Below are 19,577 nucleotides of genomic sequence, written 5' to 3'. Positions count from 1 at the left end.
ATACATAGGTATCTTTTGCGACTACAAAGTGATGCGTAGTTGACGGTGGTAACAGGAGCCATGTACAACGTACAGTATAGCGTTTGTGAGATGTTGGTTCGGTTTAAGCTAGGTATGATAGATCAGAGCAGACAAATATGAACTTAATTAGTTCTTCGTTATTGGCGACGTACCCCCAACCCAAATACTGCCACACCGGAGTTTTTCGCTTGAGGCCTTCAGCGCCACAAGCGATCATCGGCCGGTCGCCGTTCGTCACCGATGACGAACGCTACCCGCGCGCCGTTGCCTAGAGCTTTCCAGGGAAAAAGACGTGCATCCACAAGAAAATCCCCACGAATCAGAAGAGTCCCAGCCAATCTAGCATTCTAGAATGCGGCTCGAGTCTTGTGCCGCCATGCATTTCTCGCTGTTCAAAAGTCGCTATGCATGTGATCTCACTCAGCCACACGTCAAGAATCGAGATTCTTTTTCTAAGAAAACGGCCCGTGATCCAATAGGCTATTGTCAATGAAAACTAGATGCATAAGTTGGACTTGACAGGGTTCCAGAAAATCTCTCGATATACCGTCAGTCGCCACTGGAAGTAAACTGCACACACGCAGTCTGCAAACTCGATGGACGTTGAAACGATGGAATCGGTTGCCGTCGTGGCGGTGCCGTTCCCGGCGCAGGGCCACCTGAACGGGATGCTGCACCTGTCGCTGCTGCTCGCGTCGCGGGGGCTCCCCGTGCACTACGCGGCGCCCGGGACGCACGTCCGCCAGGCACGCGCGCGCGTGCACAGCTGGGACCCGGAGGCGCTCCGCTCCATCGAGTTCCACGACCTCGAGGTCACCCAGTACGCCTCTCCACCCCCGAACCCGACCGCGCCCTCGCCCTTCCCGTCCCACCTCATGCCGATGTTCGAGACCTTCATCGCCGCCGCGCGCGCCCCGCTCGCGGGCCTCCTCGAGCGGCTCTCGGCGACACATCGCCGTGTGGTCGTCGTGTTCGACCGGTTGAGTTCCTTCGCCGCAGCGGAGGCGGCGCGGCTGAGTAACGGCGAGGCGCTCGGGTTCCAGTGCGTGGCAGTCTCGTACAACATCGGGTGGGTGGACCCCGGGCACCAGCTCCTGCGTGACCACGGCCTCCAGTTCCTCCCTGTCGAAGCCTGCATGTCCAAGGAGTTCGTGGAGTACATCGTCCGGGCGGAGCAGGACGAGAAGGGCGCACCCGTCGCCGGCGTGGTCATGAACACGTGCCGCGTGCTCGAGGGCGAGTTCATCGACGTGGTCGCCGCGCACCCAGAGTTCCATGGCCAGAAGTTCTTCGAGGTTGGGCCGTTGAACCCGCTGCTCGATGCGGACGCCCGAACGCCGGGGCAGCCGCTGCACGAGTGCCTGGAGTGGCTCGACAAGCAGTCGCCCGCGTCTGTGCTCTACGTCTCCTTCGGCACGACGTCGTCTCTCCGCGCGGAGCAGATAGCCGAGCTCGCCGCGGCACTGAAGGGCAGCAAGCAACGTTTCATTTGGGTGCTGCGCGACGCCGACCGCGCCGACATATTCGCCGAGTCCGGCGAGAGCCGGCACGCGAAGTTCCTGTCCCAGTTCACAAAAGAAATCGAGGGGACGGGGCTGGTGATCACCGGGTGGGCGCCGCAGCTGGAGATCCTGGCGCACAGCGCCACGGCGGCGTTCATGAGCCACTGCGGCTGGAACTCGACCATGGAGAGCCTGAGCCACGGGAAGCCGGTGCTGGCCTGGCCAATGCACTCTGACCAGCCATGGGACTCGGAGCTTCTCTGCAAGTACCTCAAAGCCGGCCTCCTCGTGCGTCCCTGGGAGAAGCACAGTGAAGTGATTCCGGCGGAGGCCATTCAAAAGGTCATCGAGGAGGCAATGATGTCTGACCGCGGAATGGCAGTGCGGCAGCGGGCCAAGGAGCTCGGGGAGGCCGTCCGCGCCTCCGTGGCAGACGGCGGGACATCACGTAAGGGCCTGGACGACTTCATTGGGTACATCACGAGGTGAACGACGCATGCATGATGCCATGTAGGAATTGAAGACTCTTCTTGTGCTTTGAGCGGTTGATTTGATCATTTTGAATTTTTTTTCATAGAAAAAAGAGCATCTTGTACTGCAAAACTATACGAATATGTTGTATCAGATACTATACAGAAGCTTCTGGGCACTTCATGACCTGTACGATAGTCGATAGAGTTGTGGACCTTTGTGTGTGATCGGTGGGTCATTTCCGAGGGATCCTGAGCCGACTCGTTACCATTTCTCCATCTCGACGCATGAATTGAAGGCGCCCTTGCTTCTCCATCACTTTCCTCCTTCCCTTGGCTTTCCGATCATATTCTTGCCGGATCGATCCATCTCATCTGCTGCTGCTACTGCAGAATCGGTCGATCGGAGGAGCGCTCTCCTTGTCTTTCTACCCCGATCCATACATACACGGCGTACTGCACTGGATGGATTCTGAACTGAACGCGCGTAGCGCTCGGGACTCGAGTGAAACGGGGTGGCCTGGGGTGGTCGGTATTTCAAATACCGTCCACCCCGGGAAGTGCTTCTTCGTTCCACTTCTGCCTCTAGGAATTTTCTTAGGCTCTGAAATTTTGCACGATGCTGCGGTGCCCTCTTACCCATCTTCATGATTTTTCGTGCGATTTTAGCGCGTCTGTGGCACCGGCAAACGGGTGGTCGTGTAGTGGTCGGTATTTCGAATAACGACCATCCCTGGAAGTTGCTTCTCTTTTTCACTTCTCGCTCTAGCTTGGGATCATCTTAAGCTCTGAAATTTTGCACGGCGCTGAGGTGACTAATTCCCCTTCTCCATGATTGTTCTCCGGGATTTTTGGTCGACTTTGCCACCATCGAACGTGCATCTGTCGACCACCCTGGCTAGCTAAGCAAGGCAGGCAGCGCTTAAATATATATATATCTGTACCGTTGTAACCTTCCTAGTTTAGCTCCTCTAATTGAGGATCTGTACCTTCCTAATCACGGTCCAATCTAGCTATATATGTCAAGCCACCCCAGTCATTAGCCTGCGTGGTGTTTGCTTCCAATATCTCTTATTCTCTACGTGGTGTCAGGTAGGATTGCTTCCTGATCTCCTTTTCTACTGTTTCCCTAGCGCCACCGCTCCTGACTCTTCCCCATGTCGCTCACTGGCGCAGGTGCCGGTATAGGCGCTGCCCCTCTGATGCCCTGGTCACCACGGCGCCGCCCACCTTCATCAACCCGTTCTGTACCGTCACTGTCAAGTCGCATGTCCCGATGGTCCTTGACTCCAAGTGCCCCAACTACACCAAGCGGTCTTCCTTTTCGAGTCCATGTGTGGCAAGTTCGTGCTCATGGCGCATATCGGCGGCTCAGCTCCGGTGAAACCGGAGGACGTGTAGTGGGCTTAGGCCGACTGCGCTGTTCGTAGCTGGCTATACGGCTCCTTCAGCGACGACGTCCTCGACATCACCATGGAGCCAAACCAGCACGCGCGCGCTCTCTAGGTCGCCATCGAGGAGCTGTTCCAAGACAACAAGGAGTCTCGTGAAATCTTCCTTAACAACCAATTTCACTCGATGGTTCAAGGTGATCTTTCCATCTCTGATTACTACCAGCGCCTCAAAACGCTAGCAGATTCCTTGCACAACGTCGGCCACTCCGTCTCCGAACCGCAGCTCGTCCACGGTCTCAACCCCATTTCTCCAACACCACTGACAACATTGCCAACACGACGTTGTTCCCCTCCTTCGCCAAGGCACGCTCCATGCTCATTCTGAAGGAGCTTTGCCTGGCGAACGAAGTCAAGTTCGCCACTGACACTGCTCTTGTCGCGTCCACACCAAATGTGCCTTACCAACCGGCAGGTGCCACTCCACGGTGCCCTCCCCCTCATCAGCTAGTGGTGGCAGTGGCCGCAACAACAAGTGCGGTGGTAAAAATCGTAGTGGCAAGACCTATGCCGGCTCATTGTCATCATCGCATGGGCCTACTCCACAACCGACCGGCCCCTGGTTCTACTTCAACCCAGGGTTCACTGCTTCTAGTGCCCCACACACTCGTACTCCTCAAGTGCCAGGATCCTTGGCTTGTACCCTCGCGCCCCTGTAGGTGTCTTCACCACCCGCGCAAACTTGGAACCAGGCCGATCTCATTCCTACCATGAACCAGCTCGCCATTCAGGGACAAGGCAGCTAGGTCATGGACACCAGTGCCACTTCACAAATGGCATCAATATACGGTGTACTCTTGTCTCATCTCCCTTCCTCTCATTCCATTATTACAGTTGGTAATGGCTTCACTGTTCCCGTTGTATCTCGTGGTCATTCTATATATTCTTCATAGCAATTCCTCCAAATTTCTTTTGAACAACGTCCTTGTTGTGCCATCCCTTGTTAGAAATCTTCTCTCAATTCGACAATTTGCACGTGACAATCATTGTTTCATTGAAGTTGACCCTCTCGGTATTCTTGTCAACGACCTCCAAACCCAACGGGTGATTCTTCGTTCCAATAGTGCCAGCAACCTCTACGCATTATCCTTGGCTGCCTCCATTGTTGCTCCCCATGCCTACCTCGCCACATCGTCCACCCTTTGGCATCAACAACTTGGTCATCCCGGCGTTGTTGTCCTCGACACACTCAATAAATCATCTCTCATTTCATGTAATAAGGTAAAATGCTCATTTTGCCATGCTTGTCAGTTAGGCAAACACGTGTGTCTCCCTTTTGCCTCTTCCAACTCGCGCACTACTGCGCCTTTTGCCTTAGTTCATTGCGATATGTGAACATCACCTATTGCTAGTACATCCGGTTATCAATATTATCTTTTGGTTATTGATGCTTTCTCACATTTTTGCTGGACTTGTCCCCTACGCAAAAAAAATCCGAAGTCTACCAACACATCATCGATTTATGTAACTTTGTCCACACACAATTTGGTCTTGTTTTAAAAACACACCAAATAGACAATGGCATCGAGATTGTGAATACTACCACCTCCCGATTTCTTGCTTCTTGTGGCATCCTCCTGCATCTCTCGTGTCCGTACACCTCACCACAGAATGGCAATGCTGAATGTGCACTTTGCACCATCAATAACGTGATCCACACCCTTTTGCTTCACACCCACATGACACACCCCTATTGGGCCAAGGCCCTTGCTGCAGTGCCTCCATCCCGTTCATGTTACTCTATGGCACAATACCCTCCTATGCTCATCTTTGGGCCTTTGGTTGCCTTTGCTACCCCAACCTTTCTGAGACCTCCCCTCACAAACTCGTCCCTCATTCAACTGCTTGTGTCTTTCTAATTGGCGGGCTGCTATGGCGGAGGAGTATAAAGTTCTTCTTGACAACAACACTTGGCAGATCGTTCCTCGACCTCCAATCACCAACGTTGTGACCAGCAAGTGGATCTTCAAGCACAAGTTCCACTATGATGGAACTCTCGCTCGTCACAAAGCGTATGGGTCTGCACGGTTACTCGTAGAAGCACGAGATTGACTATGATGAGACATTCAATCTGGTGGTCATTTTGAGCATCGCGACTTCCCTCTCATGGCCGATCCATCAACTCGATGTCAAGAATGCCTTCCTCCATGGCAATCTTGAGGAGATAGTCTACTACCAACATCCATCTGGTTTTGTCGACCCTTCACTACAGGATCATGTCTACCTTCTTCAGAAGTCACTATATGGCCTCAAGTAGGTGCCTCGCGCTTGGTACCAACGCTTTGCCACCTACATACTGTGTCTTGGCTTTGTCTCTTCGTCCTTGAACACGTCCTTGATCATTCTCCAAATTGGAGACTAGACGGCTTACTTGCTCCTCTACGTGGATGACATCATCCTCACCACCTCCTCTGACACTCTTCTACAACGCCTCACTCAATAGCTACACTCCGAGTTGGCCATGACTGACCTTGGTGACTTTCAGTTCTTCCTCAGCATCTCCATCACGTGCTCGTCAGCAGGCCCCTTCCTCTTCTAGCACCAGTACGCCTTGGATCTTCTCTAGCGTGCTGGAATGGTTGAGTGCCACTCTAATGCGACACCCGTGGACACCCATGGACACTCGTGCCAAGATCTCCACTGGTGGTGGTGACCTTGTTGCTGACTCAGCCGAGTACAGGAGTCTGGCGGGTGCTCTCCAGTACTTGACACTCACTTGCCCCGACATTGCCTACGTCGTGCAGCAGGTTTGTCCCTTTATGTATGATCCATGCGAACCACATATCGCCTTGATCAAACGCATCCTGAGATACCTGAAAGGCACTCTCGATGTCGGACTTCATATCGGGACCTCTCTTGTCACCTCCATCACGACATACTCTGACGCTGATTGGGTGAGCTGTCCCGACTCCAAACGTTCTACATCAACTTTAATGTCTATCTCGGCAACAACCTTGTGTCCTAGTCTTCCAAGTGGCAGACCACGCTCTCTCGATCTAGTGCCAAAGTTGAGTATTGTGTCATTGCCCATGCTGTCATTGAATGTTGCTGGCTACGTCAACTCCTTCAGGAAATTCATGTCTCCATCGCTTCCGCCATTGTTGTCTACTACGACAATGATAGCGTCTACATGTCCTCCAATCCAGTTCAACTTCAACACACGAAGCATATCGAGATTGACATTCACTATGTTCTCGAAAAGGTGTCTCTCGGGCATGTCCACGTCCTTCACATGCCTTCAACACACCAATTTGCAGACATCATAACTAAAGGCTTACCTGTACAATTGTTTACTGAGTTTTGTTCCAGTCTTTGCGCTCGATCTCCTCCTGATGCGATTGTGGATGGGTGTTAGATATATATTTGTACAGCTGTAACCCTCCTACTTTAGCTCCTATAACTGAGGATCTGTACCTTCCTAATCCTGATCCAATCCGGCTATATATGTCAAGCCACCCCAACCATTGGCCTGTGTGTTGTTTGCTTCTGATCTCTCTTATTCTCTACACAGGTGAAGAAGATGCTCTGACTTGCTTGCTTAATGCTCATGTTGGTTGAATTAGGCCTGGTCGACCTCTTGGGTCATCAATGATGCTGAGAAACATTATATAATCATGAGTATGGACACAACTACTACATTTCTTTTTTATTTTATTTTATTCTATTTGCAGGATAATTAAGCAAGTACGTACCTGCTACTACTTGTTCGAGCGTCCTGCATCAATTGCTTCAAATGATATTTCTTCCAAAACACAATCACTTGGAATGGTCTCCTATTGGAGCTGGGAAGTTCTACTTGAGCTGTGAGCGTACTTGACAATCCAAGTTGTTCTTTCTATTAGACTTACCAAGTCTTGGCCCCTCTCCCTTCACCTCTAGCTGTGTCGCATGCCCCTATTGCGCACCCGACAATAGGCCCATGCGGCATGCAGTGGAGGTCACGGCAGCAAGTCCAGGCCCACGAGGATATAGCGCAACAACTCCAACCGAAGATTGATTTGTTTCCATCCATAGCACAGTTTGTTTTTAGAATGTACGTGATTGGGTTGTTACGATTGTAATCTGCTATATATGTCGCCTAAAGGGTCGGGAGAACTAAAGGGTCTAATCATGTAACAAATTAAGCGCTCATGTTCTTAGGTACTTTTGTTTTCTTTTTCTGCGGGCAGCTTCCAGCTGCCTTCTTTTCTATCCGGGACTCATTTATGATCTCGTTCTTACCTTCAATGAATAGGCAGAGCACCTGCCATATATATATATGACACCTATTCTATACTCCTAGGAGTATGTACTCCCACATGTAATATACCACCTAAATAAACACTTTATACTCTTTTATCATTTTTAGTATACTCTAATACTAATTCTAAGATACTCCAATATGAGTTGTATGAAAAAAAATTCAATGTTAGCCTTTTATTTTTGCTATATACTCTTTTTTATACATAAAAGAAGTATATACGCAAATTATGATAAAAAAATCATGGAATTTCATAAAAAAATCTGTGGGATTTGTATTTTAGTATCTTATAATTACTAAAAGTATATTTAAAGTGATAAAGAAGTATAACATACGTGTAAAAGTGGTATATGAGAGGTGGGAGTACATACACCTAGGAGTACACACTAGTTTTCCTATATAGGACACCTATTCTATACTCCTAGGAGTATGTACTCCCACATGCAATATATATATATATATATATATATATATATATATATATATATATATATATATATATATATATATATATATATATATATATCGCCTAGGCACATCAATGAATCAATTGCATGTTTGTGCCAAATCCTCCACCCTCCACGCTTTCATGGCATCAAATGCAGGCTCGATCTTGCCACTTCCGCTACAGCTCGCCTAAACCTCGGTCACAAGTTCCTCCTTGTTTATCGCTTATCCCATGACTGACGCTGAAAAGGTTGTGGCGTCCAAAGCCGAGGCTAATCGTCACACTACCGCAAAGGTTGTGTGAGGAACCGTCCAGATAATATTCTAATTAGTTATTAAGTTGATCATTTTTGTAATCATAACTCTCGTGACTAATCAGAATATCACCCCGGTAGTCCCGGCATGTGTTTTTCTTCCAAGATCGGAACACATACCTTTACAACAAGCACATCATCACAAGATATAATAAAGAGCGAGTAATTAAAAATAAGTTATAAATCTTTAAGCAATTTAAACTTTACAACAAAATATATGATCCAAACACCGATAGAGTATCTACGCAGAGGAAAATATATAACTATAAAAGATAGGTAGCATCGCTTGCCCTAAGGTGCCACCCTAAAATATCCAACACAAGTATTAGGCATTACATCTGCCCATCGCCAACGTCGGTGGGCGTAAAGTAGCCAAAAATTAATTCTTTCTCACCTAAAAAGCAAACAAAGCACGTGAGTATGAAAATACTCGTAAGACTTAATCCATAGTGGACATTTATAAATAGCCCGACTTCAAGAAGAATGTAATTTGGATAATTAGCAAGAACTCGGCCTCAAGGTTAAGTAAGTTCTTAAGAAAATGTAATTTCAACTCAAATGTAAGAATCTACATCTAACCATGAGAAACCTTCTATCCTGAGATCATCAACATAACTGTAATTATAATACAAACCAAACCACCCATCATCAACATCACTATCCATCTCCTATCATACAAACATGATCACAAACGGAAACTCTACGACTACTGCAAATGGATAAAAGCGTGCTCATAACCGAGAGCGTGGTAATTCGAATTGTTTTATATACCCTGCAGGGGAGTACCTCTTTACCCATACGACTTGAGGACCATTTGGCTCGCATGACCACACAGGTCCACGCAAATGGATACTCATGTCAATCTTTCCTAAATAAGCCCTAACCGTTTGGACATACGCCTCGGTATGCAGAGGTAATCTAGAACTACTGTCGGTGATATAGGAACTAGGGGTCCCCGAGTCCCGAGACCAATACAGCAGAATGCCACGTGACGCATTCTCCCCCGAGGTCCGAGAAGTACAAGTTCCAGAAAAGAGCGCTCGGGGTCATAAACAGTGATCCCCGAGTACTAAATTCCTCGAAGATCCAAGAAGACACAGTTTTAAAAGAGGACGTTCGGGAACCTAAACAATAGTCCACCTCTGCGTTGAGCATGGCGTATTGGCGTGAGCAATGACGACCTTCAGAGCCACTTGTTCAGAAATATCTTACTGATCCACCGTACAGGGAGGCCATTGAGCTACAGCTCAAAAGGGTTGTCAACTGGGTGGCCTTATTGGACCATTCCGGTGTCTGTTTGTGTTACTATCTTCACTTCTTCAGCAGTCTTTGTCCCTATCTTCCTTCCTCAGTTTGTGCTACAACAGCCAACAGAGGCGTCAATGCGTGCGTGGGCGCTCAGCGTACTTCACCCTGTCAGTGTCTCGGTGCTATTCGTACTACCGGTCCAGTCAACTCAGCCGCCACATGCATGCAGAAACCAAGTTCAGAGTATCAAATGTGCTGCTTGGCAATTGGCCAAGCTAGTTGCGTGCATGGAATACTAACTTACGATATGTAACCTGTCAAGCTGCCACATGCTAACCGCAGTTGAATTTTCCGCCATGGCCGACTATTGGTGCACACTTGGGTTGGTCACCAGCTCACTGCCGGATACATATACCCAGCCAGTTCTTCCACCCCTCTGCACGGCACGGCGAGGCAACGCATAATGGTGGGGAGAGGGTGCCAAATGGAGCCAGTGGCCGTCGTGGCGGTGCCGTTCCCGGCGCAGGGCCACCTGAATCAGCTCCTCCACCTGTCGCTGCAGCTCGCGTCGCGCGGGCTGCCCGTGCACTACGCGGCGCCCGCGGCGCACGTCCGCCAGGCCCGCGCGCGCGTGCACGGCTGGGACGAGGGCGCACTCCGCTGCATCCAGTTCCACGAGCTCGGCATCTCCTCGTACGTCTCCCCGCCTCCCGACCCCACCGCGTCCTCGCCCTTCCCCTCCCACCTCATGCCCCTGTTCGAGGCCTACACCACCAGCGCGCGCGCCCCGCTCGCGGCTCTCCTCGACAAGCTGTCCGCTTCCCACCGCCGCGTCGTCGTCGTTTACGACCGCCTGAACGCCTTCGCTGCCGAGGAGACGGCGAGGCTGCGGAACGGCGAGGCTTTTGGGCTGCACTGCTTGGCCCTGTCGACACTCCTTGGGAAGATGGACGGCGGGCTCCGACTCCTGCGTGAGCGCGGCCTGGCGTTCCTCGGCGTCGAGGAATGCGCGTCGAAGGAGTTCGTGGAGTACGTCAAACGCGCGAGGCCGCCGAAAGAGATCTCGCCCGGCACAGGCATCCTGGGAAACACCTGCCGTGCGCTCGAGGCTGAGTTCATCGACGTTGTCGCCGACCACCTGGCAGCCGGCGGGAAGAAGCTATATGCCGTCGGGCCGTTAAACCCACTGCTCGACATGAGCGCGTGGAAGCAGGGCAAACAGCGGCACGAGTGCCTGGACTGGCTCGACAAGCAGCCTCCGGCGTCGGTACTGTACGTGTCTTTGGGCACAACATCGTCGCTGCGGACGGAGCAAATTGCAGATCTTGCAGCAGCACTGCGCGACAGCAAGCAACGTTTCATCTGGGTGCTGCGCGACGCCGACCGCGCCGACATATTCGCGGACCACGTCGAGAACCGACACACGAAGCTGCTGGCCGAGTTCACCAAGCAGACCGAAGGGAGGGGTCTGGTGGTCACCGAGTGGGCGCCGCAGCTGGATATCCTGGCGCACGGCGCCACGGCGGCTTTCATGAGTCACTGCGGCTGGAACTCGACCATGGAGAGCCTGAGCCACGGGAAGCCCATTCTTGCATGGCCGATGCACTGCGACCAGCCGTGGGACGCGGAGCTAGTGTGCAAGTATCTCAAGGCCGGCATGCTCGTGAGGTCGTGGGAGAAGCACAATGAGGTGATACCGGCGGAGGCCATCAGACAAGTCATCGAGGATGCCATGCTTTCTGACGAAGGAATGGCAGTGCGGCAGCGAGCAAAGGTGCTCGGAGAGGTCATCCGTCTGTCCCGGTCGGACGGCGGCTCATCGCGCAACAAAGACCTGGATGACTTCATTGCTTATATCACAAGGTAATCGTTTAGTTTGATTGAAGTTGAAAATGTGAAGACTTGCAGAGGTTTGGCTGCTCCTGTTTGCCACTAGCATTTCGGTCGTTCTCATGAGACTCGTGCATGGCTAGTTTGCTGAAAATGCAAATCTACGGGCGCCCGCTTGAAACTCATGAAGCGCTCACAGAAGAGGACAGTAGACACTTCATCAGAGACTGTTATCGAAAACCATATGTGATTGTGATAACTGGGAAGTTAAGCGATAATAGACTATCGCAGACGATTTTAATTAGGTGATAATATTTCAACTTTCCCGCACTCACCAAATTTGAGTTGCTTTGGAAAAAATATTTTACGAAAATAACAAATGACGTTTTTAATAAATACAGAAAGAAAAGGAGGGTAAAATGAGTAGTTATCCTATCTACTTATATGACAACAATCTGTAAGAGGCAAGTAGGTTAGGTGGGCTCGAGCGCTACAGCCTTTAGGTCCGGAGTTTGTTTCCCACTAAACGCTTTTCGTTCTGAAATAATTTATGGCAACATGCTATCACAAACAGCTTTTAATTACTTAGAATCGTCTGTGATAGTATACTATCACCGACAATAAATATGTGTGTGATAATCAAAGATTATTACAGACGATAGAATGAACTGTAAAAAAATACATCACACACGGCTCATTTCTAGTTCCTAATAATTCATTATGTGGCAGCGAATGATACCCAACCTACCAAAATACCAATCAAGTGAGCCCAACCACGCTTACAACTGTCAAGTCTTATTTTTGCGATGTAACCACATGGCCCATGAGTTTGAGCTGCTCACGCACCATCCCACCCCTTCCTCTTGCTCTCACACATAATTGATTTCCATTCCCAACTTTTCCATCTTTTTAGATAATGGAAAAAATCATTTCAACCACTACACCAAGGATGTAGGCAGCTGGCCCAACTTCTCTAGGTTCCATCATTTTTTGCAAACTGTCCCTTTCGTTCCACGATTGGGGAGCTACCGGTAGCTACTTTTTTGCTGAAAAGTAATTCCTATGACGTGCAAATCACCACCATCATCCAATCTTCTCCTTTTTCTATAAAGACAAACGCTAGCCGTTGAAAAATCACGCCTCCGGTGGTCGATTTGACGTGATAACCAGGGTGCAAGTTTTGTATTTTATGAGTTATTAGATCAATTCAAAAAAAAATTAGAAATTCACTCCTACTTAATTAAATTTAAAAATAAACTAAATAGTGATATAAAACTACTCATTATGTACTACTTGCATCCCTATGTGATAACCTTTCGGAAATAACTCTCATCACCATTATATTATCGATCAAAATAGACTATCTAAGGCTAGGATACTTTAAACATTACAGGCGAGTTGAGAGTTGATTAATCTTGAGTGTAAGGTGGACCTGGAAACTCGTAGTTGAAAGTCGGTTTTCATGTTGAACATTGCATTTTGAGTCAGGGATGGGCCCACTTAAGAATATGATACACCTAAATTTTTGTATAAAAAAAATTCTATATACCATATACATATACTACCCACAGTCCACGACGCAATGGCCCAGTGCGCTGGTGACTACGATGGCTTCAACTCCCTCTCCGACACCGACAGACACGGGCATGGCCCACAAAACTATGAGAAGATGTAGTATGCATGGGCCCGCTACTGTCTTGAGCTCAAAATGTAATTTTGAAAAAGTTTTGAAGACAGCCCAAAAGCCACCGAAGTCTCGGAGCCTTGTGCAGTTGTCCGTGGGAGGCGTGCCAGACTGGTGGAGTGGTTGGTGTACTACTCGTTGGAGCCAACAGCCTGTGGTATGTACATATGGTGACCGCAAATTTAATTCCCTTTCTGGCTGACAAAGCAAATCCCAGCACCGCCCGCCTCTGTCAGTCTGTTGTCTGCACTCACGACGTCGTCATCTGCGAGCTTGATGCTCAGCAAAGCAAGCCGTGGCCGGCTAGCAGTCACGGACGCAGTGTATCGCGCAGAACTAGCCAACGCCGAAGAAGAGGATGTGGATGCGGCAGCCGATCAGTAGGCCCGTCGACAGCGTAGTTGCGTAGGCGTGACAGCAGGGTCTTTCAAGGATCGTTCCGTTCTGAATTCTTTTTGAAATTCTTCTTCTAAATCTAATTAGAAATCTTGTTGAAAATAGTGTGGTTAGACTCGTTATAATATCTATTTTGGTATCATAATTACTTTCAATGTACATTAGATCAATGTCTATTATCTGATTTATAAATTTCTCTAATGACTTCAATCATATATAGTATCATAGGTTTTTTAGTTGGTCACACAAAAACTCAACCTTACTCTCGCACGCTCATCACCGCAACAGCATATTGCACGACCAAACTCGTCTCCCTTGTCCTACCATGCTGATACACGACTTCGTCGTGTCATTTATCATTGCACCATGTCACCATTTCCCTAATGAATTCAATAAACATATGTTCATAGGCTTTCAGTTTGTCGTACAAAGACTAGAACTTCCTTTACACATCTTCACAAATTTGTGTGGCTCATCCTGGATCCCACATTGTGCCTTGTTTATCCACTGCTTTGTCGGTGTCACTTGTCACTGCCACACGTTGCCACTCCAACATCTCTAGACATACGGGTAGTGCCTTGTCTTGTTCCTGCCTGTCGAGTTGCGTGACCCTCGACCGGCTCCCTCATCCTCCCGTGCTAATCCGTAGCTTTGTCAGTGTTACTTGTCGCTGTCGCATGTTGTTGTTTGTTTGGGAATTCAATCAAACATGAATTTCATAGGCTTCTTCAGTTGTACATACAAACACGGTAACTTTTCCACTGCGACCTTGATTGCGTACCGAAGTGGCCAAGCTTGGCTCCCATGTGTTTGCTTGTTGATCCATGGTTCCATCGGTGTCTCTTTTCACTGTCGCAACTTGTCACTCCATCATATCTGGCCCGATGTGTTGCGCCTTGCCTCGCAACTGCCTAACATCGCGATAATGAGCTATACGGGCCAAGCCTAGCATGACGACGCTTGTGTCCTCCTTGCCGATCTCAGCGGCAGATCCAGAGCTATAAAGTAGAGGACTCTCCATTTTCTCCTTCCTCCTCCTCCTCCTTCTCCTTCTCTTCTTCTTTTCTTCCTCTTTCATACCCAAAAATTGAAGGGGAATTGGAGTGACTCTTAACTGCTCCCGGGGTAAGGGCTTGAGTCCCCCTCGCCCTCTAGTGGATCCAACGCTCACCGATTTTTTTTCGTCTTATCTCGGTTTAAAGAAACAGAGAAATCAAAGCGAGTCGAGGGGAAAAGTCGAGGTTTCATTTTTTTTCTCCCTGGTTTGTCTTCCCTACCAATCCCTCCTTTCTTTATCTATCGACGTCACTAGATTTTGGTCAAAGCCTCAAGGGGAGAGGCAAGGCTCTTTTTTCTAACCCAATTTGCATTTGATCAACATCATTTCATATTCAGTCTTATCTCCCTTTCTTTCTTTTACATCTCTTGTTCAGGCTACGTCCCCCCCCCCCCCACCTATTTCCTTCTTACGTCTCAAAATTAATTTATATAATATCATATAATCACCACTATAATAATTCAGACCCAACCAATAAGCGGCGGTGGCCATTTTTTTCTCTATTAAAATAATAATTAAAAAAGTAGAGTTGAATCGGTATGATACCTCTTTTTTTCTAATGATGGTCAAATATTCAAGACTGATAGAGTGAGCAATATGTCTATAGTATTATGAATTCCTAATTCGTTTCGTGAATTCTTGATTTAAAAAAACATATACCAATACACAAATATCTGCTAATTAGAATTTTACAGAAGAATTAGTTAAAAATATAAGGACAAATTGAAGAAGCAAAGAAGATGCCGCGACAATTCTTTGTTTGTTTCTTCATGTGCTGACTGCTGATTCTATTATTTGAGAAGGTCTTCGTATCGTGAGTAGTTTATTGGGAGAAACATGCAATGATGACTACACTGTTTATTTTGTATACGTTTTTATCTCCCGCCAAAATCATGCATAGGGCCCAGTCCAACTTTTTTCTTCTCACCGAGCAGGATAACCGCACAGTACAACAATACATGTTTTAGTCTTGTCAATTCTCGTTTCCTACGCTCCTACCATGTTTTCTCTTTCCTACCTGGTTCCTATTTGCTCTCCTAATTATCTCCATTAAAATTTAAATATTTGTGTTAATAATAATTGTATGCTAAGATACATCAGCTATTTATATTTAAATATTATAATATAAAATAAAAAATGTAATTTTTATTCATAATATTGAAATCATATTTATTATTTGTGAATAGATCTAATTTATAATTTTCATTTTATATGTTATGCAAATTGATTTTTATTTGTTTCTTGATTTTTTGAAATTATTATTATTTTTAATATCGTCACCGTATCTCATATTATTTTTTTGAAATACATTATAAATTCTTTGATATTACTTTTATATGATAATCCATAATATGTTTGCGTTGTTTTAATTTTGTAATATTTGATTACACATATTTAATTGGTATATTTTAATTGATTTGAAAAAGTGTGTTTATTGCTAACGTAACTAAGTTAGAGTTTGTTAACGTAATCTTGTTGGACAAAGGGTATCTAACAAAAAGAAGAAGGAAAGATCAGGAAAGAAGTAGTCTTAGAGTTGGACTCTGATTTATTTTTTAATCTTTTGTTTCTTCTGGTTGTTGATCTATGGTTACAGTTAGTCAATTAATCAATTCGATGGTTGGATATTTTGCTTTTTTATGAGAATTTCTAGGAGTTTTCTAGAATTAATATAGAGACACCAAAAGAAGCCTCTAATTAGTAAATATAAGATAAGATTGCCGCTTTCGATTAGCTGCCGGTTATTGCCAACCGTCGCAATAAAGGTCGATGTGCTACCTTGACTTCCCGTTCTCTCTTTCTTCTTGTCTGATTTTACCACCTCCGCTCGTAAAGCCAAACCCAAACCATGATGCGGCATTTGTATTTGGGGTCTTGCAACCTCAGGTCCGCCGGAGGTTGCTGCAACGGAGCCACATCTTTCGGGCGAAGGAGTGGCTGGATTATGAATTGCTCGGCGTAGTATTGGTAAGCGGGCTGCAGCGGTAGATGGAGGACGCGATTGCCTTCTAAGGTGCCCTTAATTTTTTGGGCCGCACCAAGGACGACGAAGGAGAAGAGCAGTGTGGAAGAATGAGCCAAAGAGGAGTCACGGAGGAGGAAGAGGAAGGCTTCTCTCAAGGCAATGACCGCTAACCTGCCATGGTTGGTTGCCGAACGGTGCATGGAGATGCTGAGGTCAATTTGGACTCGAGCGTTCAGCCGGAGAACCTGTACTCATTGAAGAAGGCCGGCAAGCAGGACATGATGCTTTTTGTCATTACGGATCAAAAGAATCGGACTGGTTTCAAGCATGCTTGGCTTGCATTTATGATATCAGGAGCAGAGTTGTAGATTGATTCAAATTGCATCCGTGCATATGTTTGTGTTTCAGTAGGCTATACGATCAATCATTCCCTATTAGGACACCCCAGCTCAAAAATTAAATTCCTATCTTGTTTGGATTCCAAAAAGATCTAACCAATCCACAACATGATAATATGGACCCAGACCAATCAATGGTTTTTTTTCTAACAACTAACGTGGTAATTTTTAAATATTAAGAGCGAATGAGTTGACTCATTTTAATTTTGTTATATTAAGATAGATAGAAGATTTTCATGGTATTTCCGATGACCAACTTGACCGGGAAAGTCGTAACTATACACGGTGTTTAATCAAACAATCATATATGTAGAAAAACTGTCTGCGAACCAACCCGACTTCGCTGACGAGAGATAAGTGTCTCTAGCTGTCTAACGAGGGTAGTCTTGGCATTCACCTCAGGACGGCAGACCCCGTCAACCACGCTGCCACATAGAAACTTCGACGCTTGTGGGCCACGACGCAGCCACCAGATGTTGATATTCAAAGTTGTTAATTGGTCAGCAGGACTGCGTGAATAGAACGCCGGCATGCCGGCACATGATTGCGCTACAGCGCTAGTCGCTGACTGCAGCCGTGCAGTGTAGTATATAACGTGCCATTCAGCTTCACAACAGAGAGCCGGAGCCACGGGCGCAGAGTGGCCGGCAGAGAAGGGTAACCCCATGGACCAGTCAGTCGCCGTCGTGGCGGTGCCGTTCCCGGCGCAGGGCCACCTGAACCAGCTGCTGCACCTGTCGCTGCAGCTCGCCTCGCGCGGGCTGCCCGTGCACTACGCGGCGCCCGCGGAGCACGTCCGCCAGGCCCGCGCGCGCGTGCACGACTGGGGCGACGACGCCCTCCGCCGCATCCAGTTCCACGAGCTCGCCATCTCCGAGTACGCCTCCCCGCCTCCCGACCCCGCCGCCGACTCGCCCTTCCCCTGCCACCTCATGTCCATGTGGGAGGCCTTCATCGCCGACGCGCCCGCCCCGCTCGCGGCGCTCCTCGGCGAGATCTCCGCCTCCAACCGCCGCGTTGTCGTCCTGTACGACATCATGAACGCCTTCGCCGCCGAAGAGGCCACGCGGCTGCCCAACGGCGAGGGGTTCGGGTTTCACTGCACCGCCGCGTCGTCCATCGTCGGGAGGATGGACGGTGGGACCCAGCTCCTACGTAACAAGCACGGCCTCGACTACCTCCCCGTCCACGCCTTCGTGCCGGAGGAGTTTCTGGAGTTCGTCGGCAATCGGGCGAGAGCCCCGCAGACCATTCCGTCCAGCGCCGGCATCCTCATGAACACGTGCCGCGCGCTCGAGGGTGAGTTCATCGACTTAGTAGCAGAGCAACTGGCCGCCGCTGGCAAGAAGGTCTTCTCTATCGGCCCGTTGAACCCACTGCTCGACGCGAGCGCGCCCGAGCAGGGCAAAGAGCGGCACGAGTGCCTAGACTGGCTCGACAAGCAGCCACCGGCATCCGTGCTCTACGTGTCGTTCGGCTCGATGTCCTCTCTGCGAGGCGAGCAGGTCGCCGAGCTCGCTGCGGCGCTGCGCGACAGCAACCAGCGGTTCATCTGGGTGCTGCGCGACGCCGACCGCAGCAACGTATTCGCGGACAGCGGCGAGAGCCGGCACTCGACGTTCCTGTCCGAGTTCACCAAAGAAACTGAGGGAACAGGTTTGGTGATCACAGGGTGGGCGCCGCAGCTGGAGATCCTGGCGCACGGCGCCACGGCGGCGTTCATGAGCCACTGCGGCTGGAACTCGACCATGGAGAGCATGAGCCACGGGAAACCCATCCTCGCGTGGCCCATGCACTCCGACCAGCCCTGGGACGCTGAGCTGTTGTGCAAGTACCTCAAGGTCGGCTTCCTGGTGAGGCCATGTGAGAAGCACAGCGAGGTGATACCGGCGGAGACCATACGGGAGGTGATCAAGAAGATGATGGTCTCCGACGAAGGGCTCGTGGTGCGACGGCGTGCAATGGCGCTCGGCGAGGCCGTCCGTGCGTCCACGGCTGAAGGCGGGTCATCTCGCAAGGACCTCGAGGAGTTCATTGCTCACATTACAATGTGACCTTACAATGCTTCGTATTTGAATTTCAGCTGTCAATTTCGAAAAACAAATGAGTTGTAGTTGTACCAGTTCATGGAAAAATGATGGATGTATCAAACTTATTCAAACGTCCGGGTTGTGGTAAACTTGGAGTAGCGGGGGGTGGCGTGAGGCGACGCGGCGAGGAGCGGCAACGCGGGGTGGTGGTGGCCTGGCACGGGTAGATCTGGGCAAACTAGGGTTTAGAGGAATATGGTCACCTATCATTGATCTATAGGGTAAATGGGTGTCACGGGTATAGATACGTCTAATATATACTCATACCTGTATACCGATTGGGTAGTATTTTTCGCTCACAAACGTTCCCACGGGTATCAAATACTACTCATATCTAGTCCTATTAGGGTATTTACCCACGAATAAACAGGTAATCGGGTTAAATTATCATTCCTACGTGGGACAGAGGAGGCCAATTGAAGAGAAGACAATGAACACCTACAAAGTGAGGAACGAGAAGGAG

General features: G+C 48.7%; 3 protein-coding genes across 3 annotated transcripts; all 3 read left to right on the top strand.

Moving 5' to 3' along the window:
- Positions 1-488: 488 nt before the first annotated feature.
- LOC133888235 (putative cis-zeatin O-glucosyltransferase) lies at positions 489-2,175 on the top strand. Its single transcript, XM_062328398.1, has one exon. It carries the CDS (start codon positions 618-620, stop codon positions 2,010-2,012), a length of 1,395 nt encoding a protein of 464 aa, XP_062184382.1. The 5' UTR covers positions 489-617; the 3' UTR covers positions 2,013-2,175.
- A 7,909-nt stretch (positions 2,176-10,084) lies between these two features.
- On the top strand, positions 10,085-11,782 carry LOC133888234 (putative cis-zeatin O-glucosyltransferase). Its single transcript, XM_062328397.1, has one exon. The coding sequence runs from the start codon at positions 10,157-10,159 to the stop codon at positions 11,558-11,560; it is 1,404 nt and encodes a 467-aa protein (XP_062184381.1). The 5' UTR covers positions 10,085-10,156; the 3' UTR covers positions 11,561-11,782.
- Positions 11,783-17,609: 5,827 nt separating this feature from the next.
- On the top strand, positions 17,610-19,179 carry LOC133889223 (putative cis-zeatin O-glucosyltransferase). The gene has a single exon (XM_062329715.1). The coding sequence runs from the start codon at positions 17,690-17,692 to the stop codon at positions 19,076-19,078; it is 1,389 nt and encodes a 462-aa protein (XP_062185699.1). The 5' UTR covers positions 17,610-17,689; the 3' UTR covers positions 19,079-19,179.
- The last annotated feature ends 398 nt before the right edge of the window (positions 19,180-19,577 follow it).

The sequence above is a fragment of the Phragmites australis genome, chromosome 13 (assembly GCF_958298935.1).
Source record: "Phragmites australis chromosome 13, lpPhrAust1.1, whole genome shotgun sequence".
Taxonomy (NCBI): Eukaryota; Viridiplantae; Streptophyta; class Magnoliopsida; order Poales; family Poaceae; genus Phragmites; species Phragmites australis.
This window is presented reverse-complemented; position numbering and strand designations above follow the sequence as displayed.